The sequence below is a fragment of the Takifugu rubripes genome, chromosome 21 (assembly GCF_901000725.2).
Source record: "Takifugu rubripes chromosome 21, fTakRub1.2, whole genome shotgun sequence".
NCBI lineage: Eukaryota > Metazoa > Chordata > Actinopteri > Tetraodontiformes > Tetraodontidae > Takifugu > Takifugu rubripes.
The window spans coordinates 1,022,781-1,035,291 of NC_042305.1; the positions used below are offsets into that span (position 1 = coordinate 1,022,781).

Sequence of the window (12,511 nt, forward strand, 5' to 3'; positions counted from 1 at the left end):
AGAACCTTCTGCAGCTCAACGTGACCAAGACGAAGGAGATGGTGGTGGACTTCAGTAAAAGCAAGTCCCCACCCTCCCCAGTCTGCATTAGTGGGAAAGATGTGGAAATAGTCCCATTTTACATGTTCCTGGGTGTCCAGCTGAACAATAAACTGGAGTGGTCCACAAACACCGATGCTGTCTACAAGAAGGCCATGAGCAGACTCTACTTCCTCAGGAGACTCAGGTCCTTCAGTGTTTGCAGCAGGATGCTCCAGATGTTCTACCAGTCTGCCATGGCTAGCACCATCTTCTTTGCTGTAGTGTGCTGTGGTGCAGGCATTAAAGCAAAGGATGCCAACAGACTCAACAAACTCATTAAAAAGGCAGGGTCTGTTGTTGGCTGTAGACTGGCAAACTTGGACGAGGTGGTGAGGGACAGGATGGTGTTGAAACTGCGGACAATCATGGACAGTCCCTCCCACCCCCTCCATAACACAGTGGACAAACTGAGGAGCAGCTTCAGCAGCAGACTCCTGCAGCCTCGCAGCTCCAAGGAACGGTACAGGAAGTCATTCCTGCCGCCCGCTATCAGACTGTATAACTCACCCAAACCCAGCCAATAACAATAACTGTGCAATATTCATGTTGTAATTTTATTCCTATTTATTCTATATTTATGTATATATGCTTATAATATATATATTATATTATGTATATATATATATGCTTATAATACATGCTGTATATATGCTTATAACGTTCTAATCTTATCTGTATTTATTTATTCTGTTTCTATACTTTGTATGGGTTGCTACTATAATTCAATTTACATCTCAATCTTCTTAATCTTATATAGGCAACAATCAAAGGTTACATAACATAGTAGGTGCGGGTGTCTTTTAATCAAAGCCTCATAGCTTTGATGATAAACTTAGGCATGTTTCCTATTACTCTACCTGCACCTACTACTGTATGAGTTGCAGCGGTAGAGTAATATGAAACATGCCTGAGTTTATGACCAAACGTACCCAGGGGCAAAACAAATTAATAAATGATGTCTTCATGTCAGGTATATTGGTTTTTTTAATCTATCTTTCTGTCATCTATCATCTATGTAGTTTTATTAAAATCTTCACTCTTCAAATCAGCGCTCCATGATTATGCACGACAAATTGGTATCGATCCTGAGAATGAACCAGAACTCATGTGTCTGGCCGTAAAAGGCTTTACTGCACCTCTTCCTCCTGAATGGAGAATAAGGTATGGAAATACAAATAAAGTAGCATAAAGAATGTATTTTAAACACTCATACCAAGAACAATAAACCTCAATATTTCTGCAAATCAGAAAAGCCAAATTCTAATTGGTTGGTTAGAAAGTTGATTACATCTTAGTCATTTACATCTACCAGACACTTTTGTCGCAACTGCATGGTGAGACATAAATATGTCACCATACAAATGAAACCTATGTGAATAAAACCTTACAGTCCTAACCTACCTAGTATCAGTGCTACAACCAGTGCAGAGCTATGGCAAGGGAGCTACGTGGGATAGGACTGTGCGCAGGAGACGGCGGTAGCATGGACTCAAACAAGATTGTTAAATAAGAGGGAGCCGCCAGATGTGCCGCCACATTCTGGCCCTTCTGAAGCAGCTTCACCACACACGCCCCTAAGAAGGACAACCCAGTCATCAATGTGGTCTACCTATTTCTTCGCACCTGGTTTAATAGTGGTGCTGATGAAACCTTTGCTTCTCTTTCTCCTCTGCAGCCAGACTGAGGCTGGGCAATCATCCTATATCAACCTCAACACAAAAGAGATCACAATGAATCACCCTTATAAAGACGAGTTCTCCAGGAAGGTGATCGAGGAACGTGAGCATCTCAAGATGGAATGTAAAACAAATGAAAATAAGAAGGAGTCTTCATCACTTAGCAGGATCTTCAGTATGGTATGATCCATCCTGCTGTTCTAGTCTAGTCCCACTGTTTTACATCCAAACATTTACTGCCAGGGATTTTTAAAAAGTCAAGGTTACTTCAAACAAAAACATAATGTATCTTTCAAAATTACATTCAAAGGGAACAAGATATGGGTTAACAACTTAAAGCAGTTCTTGTGGAAGTTGGTCTCCCAAGATTTCTTGAGGCTTGTAACACCCTCAATCTCCGTAAATGTAGTGTTGGAGGTCTTTTCCACTTAAGCTTGAGTGTGTGCGTGTGTGTGCGTGTGTGTGTGTGTGTGTTGTCTCTTTTATCTGTGATTTTCCAGTTTTATCTCAGGTCAGGAACACTGTGACTCCCGTCCACCAACTGATCCAATTAGAATGTTTTTAAATCTCTTTCTCGTTATTTTTTCAAAGACAAAGCTGACTGCAGAAACACAATATCAACTGAAGCTCTTGGGCAGCAGCAGTGAGGGTTCTTCTGAGGAGTCTGAACAAGAACAGGTCAAAAGGTATTCCGCTGGTTTGGCAATGTATAAAAATATAAATCACTCTTGAATTTAAATCTTCATAGAAGAAACGTAAAGTACTGTGTTTACATTTAATTCTCTATTATGGGGACAAAATTTGAAGCAGATGATTAAAATGTCAACATGTTCATAGGAGTTAATGATAAAATGAGGTAACAACGATTAAACCTCAGTAAAACAGAAGTCTTTGCAATCCGATTAACTGCACGGCGGTCTACCATCTCGTCTAACCTGGCTTTGAGCTGAACCTGTCTTCTACTCTGCAGCCAGACGGACTCTGGGGAATCATCTAATGATGACAACTTCTTCAGGAAGTTGATCAAGAAACAAGAGCGTCTCATGTTGGGCAAGAAGGAATGTAAGACAAATGAAACGAAAAAAGAGGATTTATTGCTTAGCAACAGGTCCACTAAGGTAAGACCCTTCTACTCGTATGATCGTACGGCTCACATCCTACTGGTACACTTCTGTTAGTGACCCTCTCTTTATCTTTTCAAAGCCAAAGCTGACAGCACAACAACAATATGAGCCCTTAGACAGCAGCAGAGGGGGTTCTCCTGAGAAGTCTGAGCGCGTACAGGTCCCAAGGTATTCTGTTATTTTGGTAATCATCAATCACCATTGACCACGGCTACATTTCAAAATGGGGTGTAGTTTGCAAGTTTATCAGGATCTCATTAGCCCCTTCAATGAAAACCTGACCATTAACACGTCAATTAGTCATTTACATTTACTGTGATATAGTTTGGTCTATGACACGGCCAAACCTTACAGCACTTTTCAATTTAAATCTTCATATAAAATGGAAATGTTTTGTGTTTAGATCTAATGTTCCTCTGTTATGGAGACGTAAATGCAAACAGAACATGGAGGCAGATTTTCACAGATTAGCGGCCCAACAAACAGAAGAAAAATCAAAACCCAAAGCACCATCACAAAAGGATGTCAACGGAGAGAAGAAGAATGAAAAGAAACAACAAGTTTCTGAAAAAGACGAAGAGGAAGAGCAAATAAACATCGGGTCCGTATTAATGTTATTTAGAGCATGATATTGTGTTTACATTTACTTTTGATATAGTTTGGTCTATGACACGGCCACACCTTATAGCACTTTTCAATTTAAATCTTCATATAAAATGTAAATGTTTTGTGTTTAGATCTAATTCTCCTCTATTGTGGAGCCGTAAATGCAAACAGAACATGGAGGCAGATTTTCACAGATTAGAGGCTCAACAAACAGAAGAAAAATCAAAACCCAAAGCACCATCACAAGAGAATGTCAAAGGAGAGAAGAAGAATGAAAAGAAACAACAAGTTTCTGAAAAAGACGAAGAGGAAGAGCAAATAAACATTGGGTCCGTATGAATGCTATTTAGAGCATGAATATTGTGTTTAAATATTCATATACAGTGATCCCTCGTTTATCGCGGGAGTTGCGTTCCAAAAGTAACACGCGAAAAGTGAAATCCGCGAAGTAGCAACTTTATTTTTTTTAATTATTTTACAATGCAATACTGAACAGTAGAATGAAACCAAACATCAAAACCTGTTTTAAAGACCAAACTTTGTTTAAAACAATAATTTTAATCTAGTAATACAAGGTTGGAAACATTGTCACTGGCGTATTTCCCAGTCCCAGCTGAGCCTCTGCGTCCTGACTCCGCTCCGCTGGAGCGTCTGTTTCTACTGAAGGCGCAGGAGTCTTTCTCCGAGAGAAGAACATTGTTATGGGGAGTTGTTGGCGCTCTTTCTTTTTCTGAGCAAGAAGATTTTTATAAACGGATATGCCACCTTCGATTATATTTGAGAACTGCGATGAACGACTCGCAAAAAAAATCCGCGAAGCAGCGAAAGATGAACCGCGATATAGCGAGGGATCACTGTACATCATAGATCGTGTCAAAAGAAGCCATATTTCTGTGCTGCTTGGTGTGATTCTCAATATTTGATCTTATATTTGAAGCAGATGATTAAAATGTCAACATGTTTATAGGAGTTAATGATAAAATGAGGGAACAACGATTAAACCTCAGTAAAACAGAAGTCTTTGCAATCCGATTAACTGCACGGTGGTCTACCATCTCGTCTAACCTGGCTTTGAGCTGAACCTGTCTTCTACTCTGCAGCCAGACGGACTCTGGGGAATCATCTAATGATGACCTTAGTACAGAAGAAACTTCAATGAATCAGCCTCATAATGACAACTTCTTCAGGAAGTTGATCAAGGAACAAGAGCGTCTCATGTTGGGCAAGAAGGAATGTAAGACAAATGAAACGAAAAAAGAGGATTTATTGCTTAGCAGGAGATCCACTAAGGTATGACCCTTGTACTCGTATGATCGTACGGCTCACATCCTACTGGTACACTTCTGTTAGTGACCCTCTCTTTATCTTTTAAAAGCCAAAGCTGACAGCACAACAACAATATGAGCCCATAGACAGCAGCAGAGGGGGTTCTTCTGAGAAGTCTGAACGCGTACAGGTCCCAAGGTATTCTGTTATTTTGGTAATCATCAATCACCATTGACCACGGCTACATTTCAAAATGGGCTGTGGGCAAGTTGATCACTATCTCATTAGCCCCTTCATGATATCGTGTTTAAATATTCATATACAACATAGATCGTGTCAAAAGAAGCCATATTTCTGTGCTGCTTGGTGTGATTCTCAATATTTGATCTTATACGGGGTTCTTTGTTCAGGATGGAGCATGAAACTTTGATGAAGACTGCCAAGGACAAGCAAGCAGCTGAAATGAAAAGAACGAAGGCCCTGTTGGGGCAAGAAATGGAGCAATTCAAGTCAGAGTTAGACTTTCAGATCCAAGAAGAGAACAAGAAGCTGAAGGAGGACCTGGAGGAAAGCCAGAGGGTAACCAGACAATTTTGACCTGTTCTTTATTTATTGCAGAAAACGTTCCAGCTCTTGACAGAAAAAAGCCACGTACATTTGGCTTTAAAAAAAAAAAAAAACTTTGCTTTTTCCTCGCTATAACTCATCCACAAAAAAATCGAACTCTAAACGGGTTTGCAGTAAAGTGCGCAGGAGCATGTTATATTCAAAGGTTGGTCTAAATCTGTGTCTATACCTGTTTGTATGAAGGTGAACATACAGAACTGGAGGAAGAAGTACATAGCAGACTACAAGAAAAAGGTTACTGGGCACACGTTCAAATCTTCATTTTCTTTAAATATGACTTAAAAGTCAGACTTGTGTTATTTGATGGTGAGAACTGACCACTTGTGTTTCTCTAGCTGGCTGATGCTCTCCAGGAGACTCGAGTTGAAATGCAACAGGATCATCAGAAGAAAGTGGAGATGCTGAGGTTGGACCACTTGAGAGAGATAAACAACATCAGACAGAAATACATGGATGAGGTCGGCATTTGCAACTGGATGCAGGAAAAGGGGATCCAGGATCCTGAGTCCTGATCTCTCCTCTTATGTTTAATTCAGGAGTCAGCTTTGAGGCAGAGTTTGTTGGCTTCAATGCAGGAAGAGAGAGAAGCTCTGCAGGCTTCCCATTGTGAACAACTGGGGAGCCTTCGTTTACAGTTTGACCAGCAGATGGAACAGATGAAGCTGGAACACTCCCAGAAGGTGAGAGCAGTGCACGTGTCCTGTGCCAGACCAGTGGTGGTGTGACGCGACTGTGACAAAAACTGAGTTGTGGAAATCACTGACTTACCCAGAGGATATGCTGCAGACAAGCCTTTTCTGATCAGAACTGTGCTCTTAAACACTGTAGAACACGTGCACTAAAGGTTTCTGTCTGCCTATTAGAAAGCAGATCTGGTGAGTAGGAAGGAAATGCTTATGGAAGAACTGGAAGTCGACAGACAGATAGGGGTGAGATACATTAAAAACACTCATTCAGATGAAGATCAGGTGTTCAAACTAACATTGGTGTCAAATTTAAGGTCAAAACCTATTTTATACATTATCACAGGGACTCACAGATTTGTGTTGGACCTTCCACGTATACATTAAGAGTGAGATCTGTCCTTGTTTATGTCTCCAGACTTTGAACCAACCTAGACAAGACAATCAGCTAAAGCAGGACCTGGAGAAGACAACAAAGGATAGGTGGGACATGTCCAGGAGGGAGGAAGAAACGCTAAAGGAGACAAGTGACAAAGCTCTGAAAACGGGCCAAGCAGCAAGACCAGTGCAGGAGCAACTGGAGAAGAGGGTGGAACAACTGGAGAAGGAATACAAACACCTCGCCTCCAGCCTGGAGATGGACAAAATGAAAGCAGCGAATGCCCAGGAGAGGGTGGCTTCTTGCAAAAAAATGGGGTCCTCCTTGCACCTTGAGGATAATGAGCAGGTAAAGCGTGGCCGAACCCGCCGCCATTACTGAGATGAGGCTCACTAAATTGGCAACAACTACAGCCATTTATTTGACAAGCTGTGAACATATGGAGCATTATCCAGCTAATTCCACGTTCACCAGCTGTTTGATTCTCTACCTTTGTGTGTCGTCAGGCCTTAATCCATCTCCAAAAGGTTAGAAGTTTTCTGGAGGGGGAGCTGTGCAACGTGTCAGGAGGGAAGGCAAAGAACGAGCGTGAGGAGACTGTGGAGAAGATGCAGAAGCTCCAGCAGGAATTAAAAAGAGAAAAGGAAGAGAAAAATGGACTCAGGAAAGAGAAGAAGCAACTGAAGAAGAAGATAGAGCAACTGGAGCAGCGGATAGAGCAACTGGAGAAGAGGGCGGAGCACTTGGATAATAAAAATAACCGCGCTAGTGACAGATTGGGGTAAAATATAACATCCATACATCCATGTGTTAGTTTTGCTTTGCTTTTTATCTTCGGGAGGGTGCTTTAATTGGAAGTGTTGCTTCCTCCTCTCCAGACCTGGCAGAGTCATGGACAACCCACCGCTTTCTGCTCGTTATGTCAGAAATGACAACATGGAGTAAGTCCTGAAACGTGGCGTTAAAACGGCATTTCTGTGCTCCTTTAATGGGAACTGCTGGAATTGTGCGTTAAACTCATCCCTTATTCCTTTATATCTTTTGGTGCATGCTTTATCACTGGTGAAGCTCAGCCAACAATATCTCCCAGGTTCCTCTCCAAGAAGAAAGTTTGATTCATCAGATGAACATTAATCAGGTAATAGAGATACAGACCAGCAGTGACATGGTGGAGATAGAAAACCAAACTCTTGAAATGGTATGCTAAAATGAATGATCTATAGTTTGTCACATGCAAAGCCACCTCTCCAGATGTGCACAGGGAGCCCTAATGGCCCATCATCCTTGGTGAGATATCCCAAGACCTTTGGAGTGAACTGTTGTCCGTGTGGCCCCACGTATGGACACCCCAGCCCACTATTGCAAGGCACGACCACAGACTCATACTTAAAGTAGAACGTGACATTTATGGTTTGTATTAAATGCTTTTATTGATGTCGGTCATTTTGGTGTTCTTCAGGAACAACTGGAAGCTCTTTTCCTGTGAATCCACTCCAGTGTTATCCGTCAAACGTGCCTTCAGGGTAATTATTCTAACGTTGGTCCCGCTCAACTGCTGCCGTGTGGGTCGCTGAGGCGTTATTTAATGCCAACGATTGCTAAAGTGTCCCGCTTTCTGGGCTTGAAAACAGAAATCTATTCTTCTGACACCAATATCTCATTCTGTTGTGTACTAATCTATATGTAGGAGGTGTAATCTGTAAAGAAAGACAAAGATGGCAAAGCTAAAACAGCTCTAAGATTTGGGAACTTACAATGAAACAATTCAAAAAGGGGAACTGTGATGGAATAGTTAAAGTTTGTATGAATATTTGACTCTGAACTAAGCAACAGTTTTAAAGTGCTGTGTGTGTGTGTGTTTGCGTCGTAGTGTGTGTAACCTGCATTTTGTGCAGAGTTCAGGAGACATCAACAGTTACAGGGAGGCCCTCAAAGTCAACAGCACCAAGAGCTGGTGGGACAAACACAAGAGAGCCTTGTAACTCCATCCTGGGATCACATCAGTCCCCCAGCAGATCCAGAGGTTTTTCCCAACAACTCACTTCTAAGTGATGATTGCTGCAATCCTTTTTGAAATAAAATGTGTTTTAATTGTGAAAAGAAAGGGCTTGTGTTATAATGGATAAGAGTTTGATATTTTACAAAGTGAACAACAGCAACTGCATCCTTGGAATGGGCACTAATAGCATGATATATGTACGCTGAGTAGAGATCTCTCTGCATGCTTCCGTGCATGTATCCCGACCGTCTGATTAAATAAACCATCTCCTACGCAGATTCATCGTTTACTTTTCGAATCGGCTAAAAATTCCGAAACAGACCACAAGCACTGTCAGCCTACCGAGGAGAGTGAATAAAATAATGAATCAAACTATGTGATGCCAAACATCCTGAAGTGCTGACTTCAACAATTCTTCAAAATTCTTCTTCTGCAATGATGTCAGAGTTCTGGAATTTTGAGGAAAATGAATGTGATCAACTGACTAACGTTTTAGGCCATGATATTCACATCCACAGAAGGTACTATCGGTTGCCCCAAGGAACTCTGCAGCTTGCCAGAATGAACAAAATACTACTGGCTGTGGATACGGGGACTGTGTCAAGGTGCAAAGGCATAACACTGGATGAGATCGAAGTTGACTGTTACGGCCACCTAACAAGGGCATCAGTGGCCGGTAACACGAAAAAAATACCCAAAAATAAAGTGGTATTTTTCACGGATAAAAGCCTGGATTAGTTGTTACAACAGTCTAACAAATAAAAAGGTCTAAAAGGCCAGTAAAATAAAATAGACAAACGCGAAGGGAGGTTCACAAGGCCAACCAGACAGTGGGCTGTTGGACTTAGAGAACCCTGGCAAAAAAAATCAGAAGCCACCAAAAGACCGGACACCCACAGATTGCCATGTACCATATTTTCACGACTATAAGGCGCACCTAAAAGCCTAGAATTTTCCAAAAAATCTACGGTTTTAACGCGGTGAGCCTTTTATATGGATTACGGTAATATTGGTTAATCGGGGCTACCGAAGTCAGTAGGCGTGGCCGAAGTAACAGCAGTAAGAACGATAATCAGGAATCCCAGTCCCGTCCCAAACCATTTCTGTGTGTAAAGACCCCAAAATGACTACTTGCAAGAGACACGCTTACGACTGAAGGCTATCAGTCACGCAGTTGAACACGGCAATAGAGCAGCGGCAAGAGAATTTAACGTTATCGAGTCAATGGTGCGGAAGTGGAGGAAGCAACAAGACGACCTGCACCAGGTAAAGAAGACTAAACGGACTAAAGATGAGTGAGTGGCTGAGAGAAATTTACGTCAAGAGACCTGGTGGCTTTTTCCACGCAGCTCCGTCCCTATTGATCTGCGACTCCATGCGCACCCATATCACCGATGGTGTAAAAAAACAAGTGACGCACACTAATTCAGTTCTTGCCGTTATTCCGGGTGGATTAATAAAGGAACTCCAGCCGCTAGATATTGGTGTCAACAGGGCATTCAAAGCTAGACTGCGAACTGCGTGGGAGCGGTGGATGACAGAAGGCGAACACACGTTCACCAAGACGGGGAGACAGCACCGAGCAGCATACACCACTATCTGCCAGTGGATCGTGAATGCCTGGGCTGATATATCAGTCTCGACCGTGGTCTGAGCTTTCAGGAAGGCAGGGATTGTCACTGAAATGCCAGACAACACCAGCGACACTGACCCTGATGACGACTTTGACGAGACGGAGCCGGCCATGTTGGATGCCGTATTAGCACAACTGTTCAATTCGGACATCGAAGAGGAAAAATTTGAGGGATTCCTGGATGAGGAATGAACTGATAAAGTGAGCTTTACGTGTTTCTTTTGTGTGTTTACAACTTAACAAGGCTGGTCATACTGTGAATATGGACTTTACTGTTTGAACAACGTTGTTATATTGCTATTGTTATATTGCTATTGCTATTGCTTTGCACTACTTCGAGAGTTTGAGTTACCATATATTATGCTTGCACTAAGGTTTGATTTACCGCAACGGTACTACGTGATAAAAATGTTGCACTAAATCGAAGATTTATTAAACTCCACTATCCACTAAGTGATACAAATGTTGCACTACCTGTTATCACTCGCTGTTATTAAAAGAACTGTGTTACCCGAAAACACTACGTCACGCTGGAAAAATAATAAAACAGTTGTTTATTAATTTTGGGAGTGAACGGAGTTGTGAGAACGCCGGTTTGTATTTGATTAATAAAGTTTGACTGACTTATCTGGCTGTTTTATTGACATTCCCTTTAGCGCAGCTCAATCTAGTGAATGCGCCATGAATCCCCAGGCACTACCGTAGTTTCTATGCTATGCGCGTTATAACGCGGTGCGCTCTATTTATGAAAACGGGTCTAAAATAGGCCGTTAATTGAAGATACGCCCTGTAATATGGTGCGCCTTATGGTCGTGAAAATACGGTATACCAGGGGGCACACCTCCTCTGATTTACTATTTTCATATTAAGGGAGGCAACAGAATCAAGCGTGATTCTCAGTGAGGTTGCTGCACCTTCAGCAATAGAGTCAACCTCAGCAGGGCTAAGATTATAATGACTGATCCCTGGGGAAACATACGGTGGTCCTGGGATTAGCACAGAGATCACTTCCTTAAACTTAGCTACAGCATTATCTGAAAGACATCTGCTATAGTAAGACTCTAGATTACTCCTAGATTCCTCACAGAGAGACTAGATGTTAATGAGATACCATCTAGAGTGAGCATAGAGACCAGTCCATGATCTGAAGCTATGAGAAGATCATTAGTAACTTTAAGAAGTGCTGTTTCTGTGCTGTGATGAGCTCTAAAGCCTGACTGAAACATCTCAACAGGCTGTTCCTCTGCAGGTGTTCCAGTAACTGAGTCACCACCACCTTCTCTAGAACTTTAGAGATAAAAGGAAGGTTGGATATTAGCCTATAGTTTGCTAATACGTCAGGATCCAGTGATGGTTTTTAAAGCAACGGCTTAATCACTGCCACCTTGTAGGACCGGGGTACATAACCTGACACTAAAGAACAATTGATCTGGTCCAGGATAGAGCTGCCTATCAGTGGTAGAACATCCTTCAACAGGTGCGTTGGGATGGGATCTAAAAGACACGTGGTGGACTGGGATTTCTGAATTAGCGAAGACGCCTCAGGAAAATATATAGGGCTGAAGGAGCTTAAGGGCTCGTTGGAGACCCTGTATGTTCCCACAGTCAGCATGTCTGGTGATGGTCCAGTTGTTGGGATGGCCTGGTTAGCTTTCTCTCTGATAGCTAGAACTTTATCAGTGAAGAAGCTCATGAAGTCTTCACCACTAACGGAAGAAGGGATACGTGGATCTAAAACACTGTGACTCTTGGTTAATTTGGCCACAGTGCTGAAAAGGAACCTGGGGTTGCTCTTATTTTCCTCAATTAAAGAAGAAAAATAAGCTTGTCCTAGCCTTGTGGAGGGCCTTTTTGTAAACTAATAGACAGTCTTTCCTGCACCTTCAGCAATAGAGTCGACCTCAGCAGGGCTAAGATTATAATGATTGATCCCTGGGGAAACACACGGTGGTCCTGGGATCAGCACAGGGATCACTTCCTTAAACTTAGCTACAGCATTATCTGAAAGACATCTGCTATAGTAAGACTGTGCTCTGAGCATAGAAGAATCCTTAATCATAAATGTAAAAGTGATCAAAGAATGGTCTGACAGGACTGGGTTCTGAGGGAACACTGACACATGTTCTACCTCAACACCATAAGTCAGGACTAGATCTGGGGTGTGGTTGAAGCTGTGAGTTGGTTGGTTTATCTGCTGGAGGAAACCAACTGACCCAAGTAATGAAATGAAGCCATTTCTAAAGCTGTCATTTGCAACGTCTACATGGATATTAAAGTCTCCAATGATAATGACTTTGTCCGTTCTAAGGACCAAGTCAGATAAGAAATCAGAGAACTCAGACAGGAACTCTGAATGTGGCCCAGCAGGGAGCCGATATACAACTACAAACAGCAGTGGCTTTTCTATCTTCCAGTTCAGATGGGTGATGGCAAGAGT

General features: G+C 42.2%; 2 protein-coding genes across 2 annotated transcripts in view; one reads left to right on the plus strand and one right to left on the minus strand.

Moving 5' to 3' along the window:
* The window catches only part of LOC115247557 (proline-rich extensin-like protein EPR1), a 47,245-nt gene that overhangs the window by 31,037 nt on the left and 3,697 nt on the right, over window positions 1-12,511 (minus strand). The window lies entirely within an intron of this gene.
* Window positions 4,435-8,657, plus strand: LOC115247547 (trichohyalin-like). Its single transcript, XM_029829610.1, has 14 exons — window positions 4,435-4,777; window positions 4,863-4,951; window positions 5,164-5,332; window positions 5,564-5,614; window positions 5,716-5,838; window positions 5,917-6,060; window positions 6,244-6,309; window positions 6,482-6,790; window positions 6,949-7,223; window positions 7,321-7,383; window positions 7,511-7,580; window positions 7,694-7,808; window positions 7,902-7,965; window positions 8,313-8,657. Exons 1-14 carry the CDS (start codon window positions 4,643-4,645, stop codon window positions 8,422-8,424), a joined length of 1,785 nt encoding a protein of 594 aa, XP_029685470.1. The 5' UTR covers window positions 4,435-4,642; the 3' UTR covers window positions 8,425-8,657.